The following is a 21,224-nucleotide window of genomic DNA, read 5'->3' on the forward strand; positions in this document are numbered from 1 at the left end:
ATTTCTCTGCTGGCGTTTAGATAGACAAAATTGCGTTCTTTCAGTTTTTCTACGCACGTTAAAATTAACGTCAAAGTTGATGATGCAACCCACTCTATTTAGTGATAGGTTTTAATTGATAACTTGTCACATTGAAAACACTGCACCGTTCTTTACAGCACGGTGTGTATTCCACAAATTATTGCCAAAATTTCCCTTTGCCCTTCTTGCGCAAGTGTGAGTGATGCGCTTGAGTAACCGGCGTGTCGTGCGTGTGTGCGTGCGCTTTCCTCTGTAGGGGTAAGCCGGTTTTAAAACATAAGGCTGGTTGTTTATCGGCGACTAAGTAGCGATAATTTCTTTTCGCGGCTTAGAATACGTGCACTCCATATCTTCCCCTGGACATCGTACGAGGCGATTAAAGGACACATAGCCTTGGCAGTTGACAAGCAATAATAGCAGACTGACGTCAGGCCGGCGGCTGGTAGTAAAATAGTAAAATCCTCATAATTTTCACGTTTGTTTTTTTACACTGACATAGAAACTTTTTAGTTTGGATGACAATGCATTATTATGATATGCACAACCTTGCGGGAACTCAACGGTTTATGCATGCATGACTTTTATTTATTGATTATTTTTGAATCCGATCTCTATAACGAACTGACGACATTAAAAACTTGGGTTGAAAACTGCATTTTTGTAAAAAAAAGACATGTTTCTCTGTCATTTTAAAAACAATCGCCAGTCTACAGCCGCCCTAAAAGCCTATAGCTTTATAAATAGCACTAGTTGCTCGTATGTAGAGGTGAAAGAATTTTTGGGGGTACAATGCTCGCATCTGTCGGCCATGTTGTAATGTTAGCGATAAAATTATAGCTTTTTTATGTATTTCTTTCACGGGTATTAGATGAAATTCAACGTCTTATTCTTGTAACTTCGTGGTGTAAAGTTTTAATTGGAATTTCAAAATGAGTAATTGATTGGATATATGGAACGTTTGCGTTTAAAATGGTTTTATTTAGTGTAGTTTACAAGGTCTGAGAATTGTAAAAATGTATGCATAATTTAAGTAAAATAGATATATTCAGTTGGTTGAAAAAAGTCCAATTTCAAAAAGTATGAAATTAAAATACATACTCAACCATCATTTAAACTAAACTTTTGTAACAACTTTTATTAAGAAGTCATCAACATAAATGTAATATTTAATGTAGCTGTCGAACAAACACAGCTTTCTTTGCGAACATTTCAGCAAGATGTGACGTCATTTGTTCGTGTAGTATGGAGCGCTTGGACGAGTCCGAAAATCTTTTATTTTTTACATTCGTTTTTCATAGTTGTTGTAGAATGATTCGCAAGTTTTCAGCCAGTGTTTCCAATAATGTAAAGGCCTTCGATTAGTCACCTAACGTGTCTGTCTATCCTATTTCTCGAACTTTTCCCCGGCCGGGACTGGTATTCCGTACATTCGCTATTCGGATCAATATAAACACTACATTTCGAGACGAGAAACGAAAAACTAAATTCACAACATTTCGTTCCAAACTCGTCTTTGACATTGACCAATGAGGTTACACTCTGCAGCCAAAGAGATTTAAATTTTAAATGGCGGTTACCATTACCATTTCATAGCGATTTTAGCCATCGCGTCTAAAACTAATCGGGTAGCTCTTTTAAGAGTTCAACTGTTGTATTATATATATATTTATTTGTATATATATATATATATATATATATATATATATATATATATATATATATATATATTTGTGTTTATATATGTATTTGTTATAAAATATAGTATCGTTGAGTTAGTATCCCATAACACAAGTCTCGAACTTACTTTGGGGCTAGCTCAATCCGTGTGATTCGTCCTAATATATTTATTTATTTATTAAACTACCGTAGTTTACTGCATGAAGTACGTTGGCGTCTCTACGCCCTAGCCCTCTGTCCATGGAGGGTAACTTGACATGTAGTTGACTTTAAACTATCGATAGCTGAACTTCAAAATCAGATATGAGGTCGATAGTGTTCACAACTATCGATAGCATATAATAATGTGGCAAGATATGATAATTGTATTACGCCTTGATAGTCACTATCGATAATATACTGTTAAAGAAATTTATTCTCATAAAATCATAACAAAATATAATTTGTATAAAAATATATGTTTTAACTCTGTGTAATAAAGTTTTAAATAAATATCTTTTTAAATAAATTATCTATGCAATTTTAATGCGAAACAAAAATCAAAATCAAATCATTTATTCAGAAATTAGGCCTTCACAGGCACTTTTTCACGTCATATTCTAAATTAAATGATATTTACCAAAGTTACAAACTAGCTTGCTGAGAAGAAATGCCGTTTTTCTCCGCTACTAACTGTAGTATGGATGGTTAGTCCTATCGATATTTCCACTTGTTGCAATATCGACAGTCTATCGATGGTAGCATAACTATCGGCTTCACTATTGACAAGTACGAAGGGAAACTTCCTCGGCACTAACTCTATTTATCCTGCGAGGCACTAAAACCCCACAGTAGGTAAATTTTATTTTAATTATCGCGCTTCGAGGTTCCAATTAAAAGTTCTCGGAGTAAAAGTATACATATAAGTGTTTATATATATATGTTTTTGTATACGACTACGGTAAAGCCTAGCAATAACACATTGTTTTTATAAAAATACCGGAAAATTTTAACATTAATACAAAACATTAATACATAACAACATAAATATCTCGTAATATATGCAAACCTTCAGTTAATAGGCGTACGTTTTATGAAGTTCAAGTTTTTTTGTTTCTTGTTCCAATCCCAACTAATATTATAAATTCGAAAGTAAGTTTTTCTTTTAATTTTAATTTTGCATATATGTCTTGTGAGGTACGGTAAAGTGCATATGGTACCTTTCATCCCTGAAAAATAACTTGTGGGTAAATAAACGCAGGCGGAGCCGGGGCGAAAGTTAGTTCTTACTATTTCTTGTTCATCTTCGAGTTACATATTTAGATATGTTGGCTAGAACCTCTATCAAATTTTTATAATTTCTTTTGAATAATAATGAAATATCACAGTTGTTAATGTTACATGAGTTAATGAATTTTATTAGATGGAATAAATAGATTTCCATTATACGAAATTTAGTACAATTTACGACAAGTATTTTGATTCATCTTCAATTTATAGTAAATTGTGGCAATTGTGTAATTGTTTGCTCAGCAGTATACATAAAAGGATGCGTAGTTTTCTTTGGAGATACGGAACCCTAAAAGGGAACTACTACTAATTAGAAACGTTAAAAATTCAAGTTTGTCAGACGGCGATACAAGCGTGCCGCATGTCATCACCCGCACCTGCCGCAGATGTGTCTAATGTGGACACTGCCAGCATTTGATTATATTTTCTGTAGTTTGGTTAAGTTTTTATTATTTAGTACGTTTACATGAGTAGGTAACAATAGAATTAGAATTTCATGTTTCAAATTGAAGGATCGAATTCTAATTTTCCCCACAAAAATTACGCAGCAAAAATTATCTCCCGCAACGAAATATGGCCGCAAAATTGCCTAACTAAAACCCCAAAAATGTTGTTCAGACACCGACGTCAGAAAATATAACAATCGGCAAACCAGAATGAAATTACCGTTAGGCTCAAAGATGCTGTGCCTCTTAAATTTCATCCACCGTATTGCAATGTGTTAAGGTCGAAATTCGGTGGTAGTAATGTCTTTTTTTTTAGATTTCTCCGGGTAAGTGCACTTTATTTAGGCTATGGTGAGACAATGGTGTAAATGGTTGCAGTCTTGACGCATCGGTTTGCAGAATTGCCCAGGTCTTTGTTGTGGTTTTCTTCGTAAAAATGTTAAATATGTCTCATGTTAACTCGGTAGGGAATAAAATTTGGTTTTGTGTGTTGCAAAATGTTGCTAAGAGATTACCTATGGGAACTATGCCGAGCATTCTTCTTCTAATGATAATAATTATTATCCGAACATTATAATTTGAGATCCCACTGTTGGTCCTAGGCGAGCCTTTTCAGCCGCAATTTTCTCATATGGAGATCGAGAGTTTGGTTTTCTAGTCTATATTGTAAACATCCAAGTTAAAGGTAAATAATCCGATATCCTTATGTATATATATATAGTATGGAATATATAAGAAATTGATTGGTTGGATCATTATTTCTTTTATCTATGGGTTGGATACACGATCCACATGAGTTAGGTTATTAAATAAATTATAGAATTATAGCAGTATATATAGAGCAAGAAAAGCAGCTGCCAATTTCGTAACTTTGTAAAATGTTCTTACGTTTCCATTTTCCGAAACGAACAATACAGAAACAATACAACCAAAGCGTTAAATCGTGTCAAACACAGGGAAAACCAGTAGCGTTGCCTCTCACATTAGTGGGCCACATCTTTGGAGAGAGTTGTCAATAACTTCTGACGTATTCGCACAAAGATACCAGCTAAAAAGAACCTTAAAAACACGAGTTATCTTTCTTCTTTTTCATACAAAATCCGATTTTAATTTGGGTCGGAGCATAATTTGTCTTTATGTGTAATTCCGGGATAAAAAGTACCATGTTAATGTATGCAATTTCTAATTATAATCTATACGTGTATCTTATATCGAGATGCGTTTGTGTTAAGCAACCAAACATTTCAGTCGTCGAGTCCGGACCTAGTACTAAGGCGTGTGTTTCATGTCCTTCCGTGGATATTGTGAGGCCAAGGATTAATATCATAAAAAAAAGATGGCGCTTTGGAGCGTCACAACCTAAAATACGATCGGAAACACGGCCAAGTAGTATTGAAAAAGTCCAGACTACTGTCGTCTCATTGCATAGCTTTCTCTTGCCTCCGGCGTGGTAACAAATCGAAGTTATTACTGTGAAAATATCACCGTAATTGAGATACGAACGCGTAAGAAAAATGTTTGTTCTCGCACGTTAAATCATATTTTGACAGGGAAAGCAAGGGTGGAAGGTTAAGTAACCGGACACTGGGTGCGTTTCTCATGAAGATATTGAGACTTGAAACAAAACAATTTCGGTAAGATATTACTATGACTTGTACATGTACAGTATGATATAAAAGTTTTGTTTTTTGAACCTAGTCGCTCCAAATAAAAACATATTTATGAATTAATGGCGAACCATTCTCTCCCAGACAAACAGAAAAAATAATTTATTAGAAAAAAAAGAAGTTTTCAATTCGTCGCGATCTTTTATTAAATCCTCTTGTCTTCTACTTTCTCATATAATAAACAAAATATTTTTGTTATAAAAGTAGATAACTAAGAAAATAGGCTCATTCGAAAAACAAATAAGAAATATAAGAAAATACGACTCAATTTATTAATCCTTGAGTGAAAATACGAATTATCTGTTTATTCAGAATTCCCCCTCGTGAGATAATAAGCCTGATCAAAAATAATGGCGTCGTGATTGGAATTAAAGTGGGGCAAAAGGCGAATTTTCCAATATTTTCTCAATATTCCGAATAGACTAATTAAGGTTGGTCCCAGCTTCGGATCCAACTCGTCCCACATGATTTCGTATGTTTTGTATATCAATCTGACTCATGTTTATATTTCATCGATCATCACTTGTTTCCCGTGAAGGAAAACATCGTGAGGAAACCTGCACTTTCGTTGATTATTAATTAGGTGTGAATTGGAGAAGGCAATGGCAAACCATTACATTAATAGTGCCAAGAAAGTGGTTGTGTGAGATTCATTCCACGTAATGACCACGACCCTCAAGAAGAGAGACGGGGCTCACCAATAAATAGTGCGATTACTGAGGAAGGTTTGAGTGTATATTTTTTATGGCTTTGGGTGTTTCATTGTCATTACGATCCGTCAATTTTCATGAGAAAAGAATAATTTCCAAAATCAATCATTTGTTAAATTGACAGATTAATTATTTTAAAGTCAGATAGTAAAACTAATTCTTGTGCTTGTTTAAAATTTGAAAAATTGTAATGACACCGCGGCCGCACCGGTCGAAACGCCCTGAGAAACAGATTTTTACCAAACCGAAGCCAGGACGGACGGACGGACGGACGAGCTGCTAATATATTAATAAATATAGAATATGGTCGTTTGGATCCATGAAATTCGTAAATTCAATTACTCTTCTTCATCCGCCGTTTCGGCTAATTGCAACGGAGCCATCTTTAAATCGACATAAAACTCTTTTGATGGGCAATAAAACTTCGTTCTACGATAAAATATGCATTCAATTTGGAAAATAATTTTTATACCTGTATTTTGTGTTTGATTTGATCCATTTTGATTATACAATAGAGTAACACATTACAAAATTTTCAGACTATAATATAAAATGACGACCTCGATCTACGTTCAATTCCTAGCGTGGGCAAATATATGTACTTTTGATTTTAAATCTTTGTCTGCGTTTTTAGATTTGCTGTGCCCGTTTTCTGTGTGCTCATCGGACCTATGATACAAGCTTAGTGTGGGCCGTTGAGTGTTGTATTAATTTATAAATAAAATAATAAGTACACCACAAAACAAAACAGTATGTTAAACTGAATAATAATATTCTAATAATAATATTATGAAAAAGTACCGTTATGCTAAAAATATGACAATGTGATTATGCCAAATAATATTAGAAAAAACAATTATGCATATAGAAGTGATTCCAACATTTTTACCATGGAAACCACATTTCATAGTAAGTACCCATATAAATTTGAGTCTGAAACCCTTTTTTTGGGTAAAGTAGGGTTCCGTCATAAAAGTACAGGTTCGCGACCAACGTGCGATGTAAAGAGCCGACATATCCATCTAACATGCAGAATTTCTCCATAAAACCGTGTAGTCGTAAAATTTTAACGTATTTCTTTATAGCGATCTTATCTCTATCGTAAAAAATCTCTGCCATTCTTATTAGACTCTGAAGTTGTGAACTTGTACCATATAAATAAAACAAATATTTAATGAACAAATCACAAATTGAGTTAGCTCCAAATTAAGTTTGTGTTTCTTCAACGATACTGTATCTATACTAATATTATTCGGCTTACACTACTAATCCGCTGTAACAATTTTGATGCAATTTGGTATTCATGTAGTTAGTGACTCCAGTTCAAACAGAGGATACTATTTTTGAAAAATAAACTCCCAGGTAACTATTATTGGGGTGAAAGTTTGAATCACAATATAATTCGCTTTAGCAGAAAAAGTTACACGGGCGAAGCCGCGGGCAAAAGCTATCTGTAACATATACATATATCGATATAACATAAAAACACAAAATAATAACATAATATGACAATCTTCATAGAGATTTCATTTGAAATAAGTAGCCACCATTCTACTAATTTTTATGATGTAATTTATATTGTAAGTTTCTTGTGTACATTAATTGCTAAATAAATAAATAATTTCCCACCTTCATCTGACAGGGAATCGAACTTAGACCTCTAGTGTAGCAGTCCGGCATGATTACCATTCCACATATGTCGTCAAGTCATTCGCTATCTTTGTCATAATCAGGAAATATAACTTCTATAACATTCTAACTATACTCGTGTTTTTTTTTGGTTTAAGCTGCACGTTATTTATGATCCCTCTGTTCCATATACCCCTACAAAGCTATCCCCGCCTTTTTTCCCTCCAATTATTGTCACCGATTTCGCCACCATATTTGTTTTACACATTTATATCATTAAACCCAAGTTTACCTCGGAACAAAGACGACAAATCTATGCCCCAGGTGATAATTTTCAAATTGTATCTTATTTATTAGGCATACAAACATATTACCAACAATACAGTATAGATCATTGGTATAGATAGTATAGGTCACTGGGTCACCGACGACCTTAAAGACTTCATAGATATAGATAGGGAACGTACTCGTAGGTCGCCGGCTGCTAGATGCAACATACTGGCCCGCATATTTGCTCGTTGCACAACATCAGTTAAAATCACGCTGTTTAAAGCATATTGTCAATCATTTCACACTTGCAGTCTGTGGGTCAATTTTACGGGTCGGGCATACAGCGACTTGTGTGTCTAGTATAACAATGCTTTCAGGGTAATGTAGGGATTGTCCTGGCGTTGCAGTGCCTCAGGAATGTTTGCGGAGACACACAGTGATGGCTTCTCAGCCATTATCAGAAAATGGTGTGCGTGATGGCACGACTGCGTGGCGGCTCCAACAGTATCCTGAAAGTATTTGTTAACCGATGGTATACCCCTTTGGTTCAGCGGTGGTTGCGCCTTAAAATATATTACAATATATTTTTGTTTGTTTTTACTAACACTAGTGTAAGTTAATATTGTTACTAACATCATATGGACTCTGTCTGAAATAATTTGAATTGAATAGAATTTCGTTCAACAATAGTTTTAAACTAATCTATAATCCAATACATTGCACATTTATTGTATAATTGGGGACCTCGGTGGAGCAGTGGCAAAGTGCTTGCCTGTGAACCGAGAGGTCCCGTCAGTCCACACATCAACCAGTCGACCATACATCAACCTAACAGAATTCATGGCAAGATCACTATTGCAGCCTTGCATTTTGCACCATTAAAAATGTAGATCTATTTTGTGTAACTTGATGTCAAAGTTATTTATATCTTACTTAGAGTGAGTTGCACCAGTCAACTTTAACGTTGACATTTTTCTGCGCATAAGTTTAAGTCTAAGTAGATTGATGCAACCCACTCTTAAACAATCCCGAAGACGTTTTTAACGTCAATTTTTTCAATGTTTTTTTTTTTTGTAGATGTGTGGTTGACTGTACCGTAAGTGCCCAGTGCTTCTCAATAAGGACACTAGGTACTGGTCAGTGCGAATGATATACGATAAAATATTCTGGACGGCGGTAATGACATACAAAAAATTCTCGTATTTAATTATTTAAGGTCTGTTTCACCAATTTAATAAAATATCATATTGCAGATGAATCTGCTTGAAGTTTAGTTCGAAATTTAAATTTATTTATAAATATCTCTGTCATCCACATGAGTCTGGAACAAGTGGATCCTCCAGTGGATGTCGTACGAGGCGATTAAGGGAACAATAGCATTCTAAAGGTGGTTTGACGTCAGGTTTCAAAATCACAAATGAATCTTTAGAATTTAATAATTATATATGTTAATAAAGTTTATTTTTAACAATGACCCTTGGGCTTCGCGTCGCCACACCCCCGAATGAAACCGGGAGCGAAAATGAGAGAATGAAAATCAATAAGTTTCTTTCAGCATTTCTTCTCAGGTCGTTCCGAAATGCCAGTAGTTTGTAGCTTGTGAGAAATTACTATTTAATATAAAATTTCACGTGAAAGTTCTAATTTCTGAATAAATGATTTGGATTTATTTGAGAGATGTGTCTGGTACCCGGTGACTTAGACATTTAGGAATAATTACCAAAAATTTTTAAAACAATAATCCTTTTTTTTTACCACTCCGTACTCATTTAGCGGAGTGCGGAGTTCGAATCCTGCGCAATGTTTTTTTAAACGTGAGTCGCAGCGTGTCGTTATCGCTGACCAATCAGCGGGGTGCAAAGGTCATCACTTTTTACTCTTTTGACATAGTTTTTGAGAGTACTTATAATTTTGATGTTTAATATGCTTTATTGCTTGCTAACACATTTACTGGTGCGTGGCGGTAGAAGCGGTGGTGGTGACATGGTTAAGACGCCCATCTGTGGATCGAAAGGTTCCAGGTTCGAATCCTACTCGTGCCACATGAGTTTGTATACCAATCTGACTCATTAATATAGTTCAAAATTCAAATTCAAATTCAAATCATTTATTCGGGAATTAGACCTTCACAGGCACTTTTCTTCGTCAATTCTTATATTTATAGTTATTTCTCACAAGCTACAAACTACTGGCATTTCGGAACGACCACTGCTGAGAAGAAATGCCGAAAGAAACTAAAAAACATTTGAACAGCGTTGGTCCCTATCATGCCAGGAATAATATACAAAAGTACATAATGTACATAGTCAAAAGGTATATCACCATCACACCACCATCAAAATAATATAAAACGAGTTATTAAAAAAGGGAAATGAAGGATTAAATATATAAAACTATAGTTATTACATACAGTTATAGATATATTAACTATCGGATTGGAACCTCAACGCTGTCCGTGTTCACGCTTTGTTCAAACATCAGTGGTTGATATTCTCCTGTCATCTGTTAATACCATACCGCATTTATTGGAAATCGGTTATATTTGGATTTTAATAATAAATTATATAGACCATGTGAATGATTCATGGGAATTGAAATTACTTTCAAAATTATTTAGGTAGACGAATTTATTATATTCAGGGTTACTGGTATCAAACGCATAACCTCATAAAGACAACTCGGGTACATCAAAACAAGCAACTTTTATTATACGACTTTTCATAATGAAATAAATATAAATATATTAGGACAAATCACACAGATTGAGCTAGTCCCAAAGTAAGTTCGAGACTTGTGTTATGGGATACTAACTCAACGATACTATATTTTATAATATATACATATATAGATAAACATCCAAGACCCGGGCCTATCAGAAAATAATTTTCCATCATGACCGGGGATCGAACCCGGGACCTCTCGGTTCAGAGGCAAGCACTTTACCACTGCGCCACTGAGGCCGTCATCTTCAATTCTTCAATTCATAGTTTGTTTCTTTCATAAAAAAAAAATCAACCTAATTTGCGATTCTACACATATTAACTCTATGCAATAGCCAAGCAACAAGAGACAGTACAGTAGCGTTATATGTAGCGGAATCGAACATAGAGTTAACGTTTTATAGAAACGACATTAAAACTAAAAAAAAAAGAAAACTTTTGTATTTATCAAGTTCAGACAAAAGTCTGAAAGTTGTACCTTATGCGCCTTTGGAAGGTTATGCGTTAGATACCAGTAACCCTGTATATATATAAGGTTGGCTTTGGTTTCTATTAGTCCTATGCACAGACATGGCTCATTTACAGATTTATTATATGTATGTATGTATGGATATTTAAATTTAAAAATAGTTGAATAGATACATTTGACATTTTTTGTAGAAAATAAGTTTTATACATACTTAACAGAAATTGACAGAGAATGTATTAAATATATATTAATATGTGTTTTTAACATTCGGAGCTGAGTCGCTCTCTGTTTATTAATTGCTCAGTCATTATTTTAGACATGAAGTAGAACCATAGATTTCTTTTATTTATGAGTAGAACCAACCATCTTACATTTAAGTTTGTTTGTTGTGTGCTCTATTTACTCAACTAATCTTCTTGAAATTTTCATATCGGTAAAATTACTGTTCCCGTGGCGAAATTACGCGGGCGAAGCCGCGGGCAGGAGCTAGTTTCGAATAATTGAATATTTGGAATAATTATGTCCAGGGTATCTTAACGATGTTACTCAATATCCTTATTAACACTAATGTACATACAGAACAACAAAAACCAAGGGGTCATATTACATTAAGATCTTAGTTACTATAGATACGATTCATAGACTCAGCTAGTCTCCGCTACGATTTCGTAGACGTGTCTACGAAACTAGCTACGAATCGTAGATGCAGCTACGACCGTTCTATGATTTTGATGATGATTTACAGTAAAGTAAAATTAAAAAGTGCTTTAATTTATCCAAAACGCTATAATGAACATTACAGTGAGACTAATTAATTTAGCAAAGAACTTTCATGTTTACATTCTGATTTTGTATTTTATGCATTATATTTATAGTACTAGCTGTTGCCCGCGATTTATCTCGCGTGTATTTCTCTGCGAACGAGGAACAGAGATGATTTTCAAACAAATTTTCACCCTCCATAAATAAGAATTTTGAGGTCGATTTTTTGAAAAAAGTAGACTGCGTTTGTTCTGTGGTCTTTAAATATATGCATACCAAATTTGTGTTCGGTGGTTGGTGGTTTAGTCGTGAAAGCGGAATAAATAGGCATACTTTTTTACATTTATAATATATACGCGTATGGGTAATTATATACATAATAATATGTTTATATACATCCCGATAGCCTAGATTGATATATTGTAAATTTCCACAATTTAAATACATTTTAATATATATTTTTTGTTAATTTATTTCTTATAAGATTTAGGTTTCTTATAAATGTCTTTTATCTCAATAAAATATTTATATTTCCTAGCTAAATATAATAATTATCTTCGTTTTATTTTGACGAAAATCACCACTTATTACATTTAATTGGCATTATGTCGAGGATTATCCTTTAATGGAAGGTAAAAATATTTTTTTTTCTGAGAAAATCTACCGGAAGCTTGAGTTGTGAAAGCGTCTTGCCTTTCCAAAATATGTACTGTATTGTTGTGTTTATATATTCACTACCTGCGCCCCTGGGCTTCGCTCCCGTGGGAATTCGGTATAAAAAGTACCCTATATATTATTTCAGGTTATATTCTGCCCGTGTACCAAATTTCATAACAATCCGTCCAGTAGATTTTGCGCGAAAGGATAACAAACATACACAAACTTTCGCATACGATCGTAGGATTCTGCAAATTGTAAGGTTAATTGAAGTAATTAAATTTTAGAACAAATTTTAACCGCCCATTAAGAAATACTTGCTTCGGCTGTACGTACATATATACTAAAATTGGAACGATACTAAATACATATAGATTTTCTTATTCATATATTTGTATTTCATTACGTTTTAAAACTAAATAAAAAATGTATTTAATTCTTACTGATCTGCGATGTTGAATATCTATTGTTCGATTACTCATGTAAATTATGTTTCTCATGTATATATATATATATATATACATATAGATATAATTGTATGACTAAACACTCAATAGTCCTAACAATACAAGTCCCAAAAAAACGAACCCAAAAGCTATTAAAGTACAAAAAAGATAATACAAAACCGAACCAATCCGAAACCATGAAGCACACTAGGCAGTTAGGTCTAACTGCAGGGGGAGGGGGAGGTCAATGACCGGTCGTCGGCCGCAATTTGGCAGTTTTTTTTTTCTCGTGCCGCTCTTGCAATCGAGTTTCAGTATTTTAGATGCGCCTACGTACGACTATCTAACGAACAATGAGAGCTGTTGAGTCGAATCATTGCAATTTTTTGATTGAGCTGAGTTGCGAGTTTTCTGGGTTTATAATTTTGTTTCTTGTAAGATTTTAATTTTAGTTAGTTCTATAAGCTATTTACATTTTTTTCCAGAAGGCCTACTACGGACATGTAGCACGTTTTTAACGTCCACATTCTGTCTCTTTTTCCAATATCTAAAACACGTCAAAGGCATCGTCAAAAAGCGAGAGAACGTGTGGATGCAATGACGAGCTATGTCGTGTGTTTCATGGTAGACCTCCAACGTTTTGCGCTGACTATTGGGCATAAGAATCTCTCTTTTCATGTGCCATTTTTATTTGTCGTGTATACAGTTTATTACAAAATATCAAAACAGTTGTTCAGAAAACAGAACTGTACAAACTTTAATAAACTACCTATTAAGTTTCTTCAAGCTATTTCTAGCATTTCAGAATATCTGCGCCATTGAGAAAAAGAAAAAAACACATCATTATTTTATTAAATTCAAAGGGAATTATAAAACATACAAAAAATAGAACCAAAATAAAAATTGTGGTAAAAACAAAAAAAAAACATCAACATCGACTCCACATCTTTTTTATGCGCACACGCATTCATTGGTGCAGTGCGTTGCACTATAGCAAGCCAGTTTGACTAGATTTTTGGCAGCCCCCCCGCCCCCGTGCCCCGTGCCCGCCCCCGCGACGACCCACGCTCTCAAATGAGCTTTTGATGAGTTAGAACTTTGGCACTTAGCTCACATGACATCTTGAGAAATGAACACTTTGACGCACAAATTCGAATATTCATTCAAATTCGAATGATTTATTTCGGATAAAAAAATACATTCTTATTATTGGGTATCATGAATAAAAATTAAAATGCGGGATAGTGTGGAGAAGAAAATGTAGCAAAGCGGACGCTGGGCTCCGACGATCAACGGCTGGGGATGTATTCTCAGCCGTTGATATGAGAGAGTCACGCTCACATGAGAGATATAGTCCAGTGTACCAAAAGAGTCCCACTTTCCCAATTACTCCTTCAAAAAACGGCGTAGCGAAAGCCTCGAGATACTTCTAAATCTCAAGTTGCCAGACAATTTACATATACATCCTTTATTATCCAGGCCTAAACTATGTATTTGCCCCTGTTCCCAGGACGCCAAGAGAAGATACATAACCTTACGAGTATTTCGTGATGTAAGTTTTGTATTATTAGAGATAGGCTTTTGCCCATCAGTGGGAAATGATATAACTACTTTTTTTTACATTTGCAACGTTTGGGTTGACAAAGCGATTGGTCACGTCATTTTATTACATGTTGTAATATAAAATTTAACGCTATTTTATAGGGAGTTCAAAACACAGAATTTTCCATCAAATATATTCAAACCAGTAGGACACTCTAGATGGTTTGAAATTAAATACCAAATGAAAATTATAAGAATCCATCGGTTGTTCACACCTGACCACGTTTCATTACTCAAAATCAAAATTTTTAATTATCAAGTACTAAACACGACCCTACTCTTTAAGTATTAAGGTTTATATTTCACAAGAAAATTTTAATACACACTTATAATATAGATATAAGACACAAAAACATTCCATTCTTATATAGAAATAATACCAATTTAATTTGATCCCTCTTCATTCCCTCGTCAAATCATATAAGAGTGTGTGTTGAAGTTTAAGATGAAAATTTGGAGGTCTGAGATTATTGGCCAGTACCCATGCGAGGGTAAGATAAAAGTGTTCGGCGGAAATTGAAATCGACAATTTGTAAAAAAAAAAAACGTACGTGTATCACAGAGTCTGTGTCACCGCGAGCGTTGTAATCCGACCAAAAACCACTATTTGTATGGTGTTTCATTTAAATATTACACTTACTGGGTGTCTATTTGTTGTAAGCGCTTATTGTCGATTAACTACACTTTGCGTATACAAAAGGTTGGTTAAGATCCCACAGAGGTCGTCTAACATAAAACTCGTTTCCGCTTATGCCTTGTGCGCTTTTGAAGGTGAACGATTTGTCAATACAATACACGGTCATTAGAGTCCGAGAGCAAATAGTGGTCCTTTTGTCCGTCTGTGCGAGCGTTAGTCATGTCCCAATATCTGTCAGAAGACATCTTTGGTTTTTTGCCCTTCGAATGTTAGTGTTACTTGTGGTCATAGATAGTAGTAATATACAGGGTTACTGGTATCTAACGCATAACCTTCCAAAGGCGCATAAGTTACATAAAGACTAACATCTTTTGTTCTAAAACTTTTTTGTCTAAACGTAATAAATACAAAAAAGAAATCCTTTTTTTAGTTTCAATGTCGTTTCTATAAAACGTTACCTCTATGTTCGATTCTGCTATATAAGTACATAATGCTACTGTAATGTCTCGTGTTGATTGGCTAGAATCGCAATATAGACTGTATGTTTTGTTTTGAAAAAAAAAAAACTAATCTCGAAAAATCGTAGAATAAAAGTTGCTTGTTTTGATGTACCCAAGTAGTCTTTAGGTGGTTTTGCGTTTGATACATGTAACCCTGTATACTCGTACGTAAGATAAAAGTGTTAATGAACGTAAATATTATTTCTCCACAGTTGAAGTCCCCAACCGAGGAGGACACCAGCCATGGAGAGACACTGGAGAACGGAGAAGCAGCTCCAGCCAACGGTTCCATTTTTACCATGACTCTGAAGAATAACCACCTTATTGTGGAGACTGAGGAGAGAAATGTTTGTATTTATTTACTTATTATATGACTAGTAGCGCCACGATGTTTCTGAATTGTTAAATTGTAATCAATTTTATTTTTTTAATTTTACTACATCATTTACGATAACAATGCACCAAACAATCACTCAAGATCGTTGCTGTATTTGCTCTATATTTTGAAGCCGTATTTAGATCTTTTGAGATCTCATTATAAATTGATCTCATTATACAGCGCTAAACTGACTTGTTACGAAAAAAAGCGAGGTAGTTCCAAATATTGCAGCAGGAACACTCACTTCTTCCTCATTCAAATATATTAGTTGTGGTGGGCTTTATAAAATTTGTGTTTAACAAAATTACAATTTATTTATTCCAGGATATCACCAAAAACGGACGGGAGACCAAGATGAAGTATTCACCAGACAACGACGGCATATTTGTCGTCGAAGTCCAGCAGTCCCAAGCTTACAGACCCAACAACAAGTCTTTGCAGAGTTCACCGCCACACGACCCCCAAATATCCACCAACCAGGCTCTGATCCACCGGGTGCCAGAAGATTTAGATAAAACCAATGAACATAACGAGAAATATGATGGAAAATTCGAAAGAGATAGAGCATTAGCTCTGTCTAGTACAGGACTGTCTATTTCAGACTTATCAATGTCATCAATTGGGTCGCACAACGTTAGCTACTCTTATGGAGGTCAGGTAGGATACGAACAAGGCCCATTTGGATATCCAGTCTATGCTGGCTATAACATCTCCAAAGACGACATGCCTGAGGGTATAATTCATGATAATTCTCAGGAACCATTGATTAGCAAAACGCCAACTGACCCTGATAAACCAGTGGTCACTGCTGCCATTTTCAAACAGGATTCAATTATAGGTAATGACGCTCTGCAGGGACCTGGCTACTGCATCGAAGGGTCCACAGATGGGCCTTTGCTCTCAGATGTCCAAGCGAGAGAGTACAGTTTGCAACATTTGTTAGACCAAAGAGATAACAAAGTCGAGAATGGTGTAGCGGTTCCTGTACCAGAGAAAATTGAAAGTCCCAAGAAGGCGCTGAGCAGAGCTGACAGTCTGCCAGTTCGGTTAGAAAATGATAATGTTGTTGAAGCAATATTGGAGAAAAACAACGTCATGGAGACGATCACGGAGGACGAAATGCCGAAAGATTTGCTCAAAGGCAAAAGGGCATCTCTTCCGATAATAAGAACAGAAATGTATGAATCTGTTAAGGATGCGTTATTACCGTCTGGTTCTCCTAAGTTTGAGAAGCTGTTGAATGAAACATCGCCAGGTGATGGTGGATTCGAAGCGCCGCCAATGATAACGATTACTGAAGAGAGTGATACGGGAAAGACGGAAAGTGCTAGTTAATTTTTGAGGACGGGATTATAACAGATAGATGTAAGACAAATATGTGATTAGGATTTTGGGAGGCTTTCGAGTTTTTGATGAAACGGTAAGTAAACCAGTGTGAGTTATGCCACCCTTTTAGTGTTTATGGAGTGATCGGTATAATACTAATAGATATTTTTAACTGCATTTAAACTTCTAATTGCGGGGTATAAGGCGAAGGGATAAAAAGCTTTGACAGCTGATAGGTTACGACAGAATTCCCAAAACGATTTGGTTCAATCAGTCAGGTAGGCAGTAACATCATAGCTGAGTCTTTAAAAAGTTGAGGTTTACTTTGACACACGCAGGTTACGAGGCGGCATGGCCGGGAATGACTCCGGGAACACACGAGGATGAGGGAGAGATACAAATTGATATATTACACTAGTGGCGCGTCCCGGCTTTGCTCGGGTAAAACAATAATAAAAAGTAGCCTATGTCACCCCTGAAGGTTTCAAGTTTACCCATTACAAACAAAGAAACAATACAAATCTTGTCTCTTTATTATATTAGTATGACTTATCTCTAACCTCAAACTGGTAAGAAAGTATGGTTAAAACTATAATAGAAATGTAATTTTGTAATATTTCTTAGAGATAGTACCGATGTGTATTAAATCAGTTAGCTTTTGTGTTTTTTCTTATGTTAACATATTAGTGGCCGCGCTGTCTAGACTTCCTCAAAGATTAATTGAAGTTACCAACTAAATGTTGTTATTCAAACTTTAGAATTTTCGTAAATACTCGTACATACATTATATGCGTGAGTGAATGTAAAGTACAAAAGTCATATATTATACACATTCCAGCCTGGAAATAACAGTTAAACATTAAAAATACATAAATATAATATATAATTTTGCTTTTACTATTGCATATTACCAATAAATTGTGTACAGCAGTACGTAAATGGTGAAAAAGTTATAAGTTCCTTCCCTTGTAGATTTTTATTGAGCTGCATCGTAAATTATTCATCACAGTTACTGTAATCAAATGATATGCTTATGATAATTTATTATATTTAATTAAAACAAGTGATAATTATAAAAAAAAACGCTTTAAACTTTTCAGCCAAAAGTCCGTCTTTCTTTTTGTGTCCGTAATTTTATTAATTTGCATAATGCAAATATTTACTTATATATATTTTTATAAAATTAAGTATATAAAAGATTAAGAATGTCAGTTAGCTCAATACAGCAATTATTTTAACATTTTAAAGTATTTAGCTCAAATTAATAAATCAATTTCAAATTTCATATTAAAGTAAGTGGAAAATATTATGAATTAAAATGATTTCTGTAAGCATTAATTTAGTTTGTACATAGTTAATATATAAAACAGTAATATGTGCGTACAAATTATGCAGTTGCGAATCGTTGTGCCCAAAACATAGTTACTAGTAATATATAGAGTAAGATCCAATATGATTATATACAGATATAAACAGCATATAATAATTATTAAATAAATATATAGGCCTGTCTGTAGATGAACGGATAACCGCCTCAGTAGACGTGTTCTCGAGTGGACACCACGCCTGGGTAAGCGAAGTGTGGGCCATTCACTGGCTAGATGGCGTGATGACCTGCGAAAGCTTGCAGGGTACGACTGGATGCGAAAAGCCCAAAACCGACAGCAGTGGCGCACCTTGGGAGAGGCCTATGTCCAGCAGTGGACTGCTCCAGGCTGATGATGATGAAATATATAGGGGAAAATAACTTGTGGCGTAAGTTCTGCCCTAAAATATAGCCACCAATCCTCCCGCGGCAAGGCAGTCAGACCATGTGGCGCGAGGGGTATGTCATACGAGGCGACTAAGGGACACACATCTTTAGCAAAGCAAAATGTATATATAGCGTATATATAGCGTATTGACTTCAAGTGTTAGGGGGTTCCACTACACTTGCCACTCATACCAGCAGATTGAATGGAATTAACGAACACCCTTATTCCACAGACATAATGGTATTCCCAACGAGCGTTGTCATTAAGATGGCCGGATGTAAAATCACATGTTTTATTATATATTTAACGCTGATTGAGCTCCCGGGCGAAGCCTGAGGTAAAAATACAACTCAAACTTTTTTATTTTAATGCAATTGTTTCCTTCCACTTTTGGATTTTCAGAATCAAATTATTCAGAAATTTAGGCCTTCACAGGCACTTTTTCACGTCATATTCATAAGCTACAAACTACTAGCATTTCGGAACGACCACTGCTGAGAGGAAATGCCGAAAGAAACTCATTCAAACAGCCAAGCAATTATACCAGAAGGGCTTACCATTTTTTAAATATAAATTTATGTATAATTTTTTATCAGTAATATATATACCTTTTGACCATTGTTATGAAACATGATTGTGATGATGCTGATGATATGTATCCTGAATATATATCCTTCCTTATTTGAATATGTATATATGTATAATTAACTGAGAATTGAACAGATAATTGTTATATGCTTTGCATATCTGTATCACACACCAATTATGATAATCGCTTATTAGAATACTAGGTATTGTTAAGTTTTAATTACAATGGAATTGATATTGTATAATGAAACGTGTTGAATTTGTTTACGAGAAATAATGTAATTATTTTGTTTGAACCCTGTTACTATAATGTTAACCCTGTGGAATACGTAAAGAGGTTAGGAAGCCCAGAAAGAGCTAGTTAAAATATCCTTCATTCCATAAATGTGTATTAATAAATAGAAAATCAATTAGTATTCTTGGATTGCAATATTGGAGGAAAAAAAATATCTTAATCGATGGATAAAAGCGGTGCCAGCTCTGTGCCACATTCTTTTTATCATAAAATAATTCTAATTAAGTGCTAAATGTTGTATTCATTTTAATCGAATTACCTTAGGATGGATTGCACCATTTAACTCTGATGTTAAGTTTAGATAAAATAGCGTACCTTGCGTTTTTCTCAGCAGGTTAACGTAAAAATCGACTGTTGCAAATGAACTTTTCTGTGGTTGGAAATTACTAAGAATTTGTAGGGCAGAGTAAAGGAAAGAAATGGTGCGTCAATTTGCGGTCGATTGTTATTCCGACCTTTTTTAAACTAACTAAAAGGCCCAACTCATGGCAAGTGGTCACCGCAGCCTATCACAGCCACTTGCTCACCTCTTTATATATTCTGTAATCTTTGAAATGTAATGTTTGTGTACTGCGGCTCGTGTAAAATATCGTCGTATTGACTTCAAGTGTTAGAGTTCCACTACACTTGCCAATCATACCAGCAGACTGAATGGAATTAACGAACACCCTTATTCCACAGACATAATGGTTCTTTTTGGTCGGCTAAAGCCGCCACTTCGATAAGTATGGAGATTCCCTTCACATTTTTGTCGTATTATTAAAATTCTTGTATTAAATTTGTTTTTAGTATTAGAGCCGTCCTTGTATGACAAACGAAAAACTTACGTGCCAAGCAATTTCATTCTTTATTGTTTCGATGAGATGGTTAGTTGTATTTATTGATGGAACGTTTGTGGAGTGTGTTTTTTTTAACAAGATATTTTGAAAGAAGATTGTTGGTGGCCAGTGTTTTAATTTTTTTTATGGCAATCAGACTAACGAAAAAGATTTTTTTTCAACGCGATATAATTTGTGTGTTAAAAAAAATACACTCAATAATAGTTTTAAGCGTAAAACTAGATTGGAAATTTAAAATATTTACTAAAATAAGTATAGAATTTATTGATACCTTATTTTGCATTATTTGAATATATTATGACATCATTACTTTTATAAATAAAATATAAAGTAATTCGCAAGATATACACGAGTTTTATTTAATTTGGTATATATGGAATAGGTTCCAATCCTAAAGACAATATAACAAGCTTTTTGGTCATATCAAGTTCACTTCAAAATAGTTGCGCCCTGGAGCTTCGCTCCCGTGCGAATTTCGGGATAAAAAGTACCCTATATGTTATTACAGGTTATACCTGCTCATTTGAATTGAAAGTTTAATAAAAGCTTACATATGTATAG

The 21,224-nt window shown here is 34.7% G+C and overlaps 1 protein-coding gene across 2 annotated transcripts in view; it reads left to right on the forward strand.

The window, feature by feature from the left end:
* Positions 1-21,002, forward strand: part of LOC128675028 (uncharacterized) — a 51,472-nt gene extending 30,470 nt beyond the window's left edge. For both annotated transcript variants that reach the window (XM_053754087.2, XM_053754088.2), the window contains exons 5-6: positions 15,695-15,829; positions 16,186-21,002. In XM_053754087.2, coding sequence (XP_053610062.1) covers positions 15,695-15,829; positions 16,186-17,196 — 1,146 coding nt within the window. In that variant the 3' untranslated portion in view covers positions 17,197-21,002. The remainder of the gene's footprint in view (positions 1-15,694; positions 15,830-16,185) is intronic.
* The last annotated feature ends 222 nt before the right edge of the window (positions 21,003-21,224 follow it).

This window comes from Plodia interpunctella, chromosome 13 (genome assembly GCF_027563975.2).
Source record: "Plodia interpunctella isolate USDA-ARS_2022_Savannah chromosome 13, ilPloInte3.2, whole genome shotgun sequence".
Lineage (NCBI taxonomy): Eukaryota > Metazoa > Arthropoda > Insecta > Lepidoptera > Pyralidae > Plodia > Plodia interpunctella.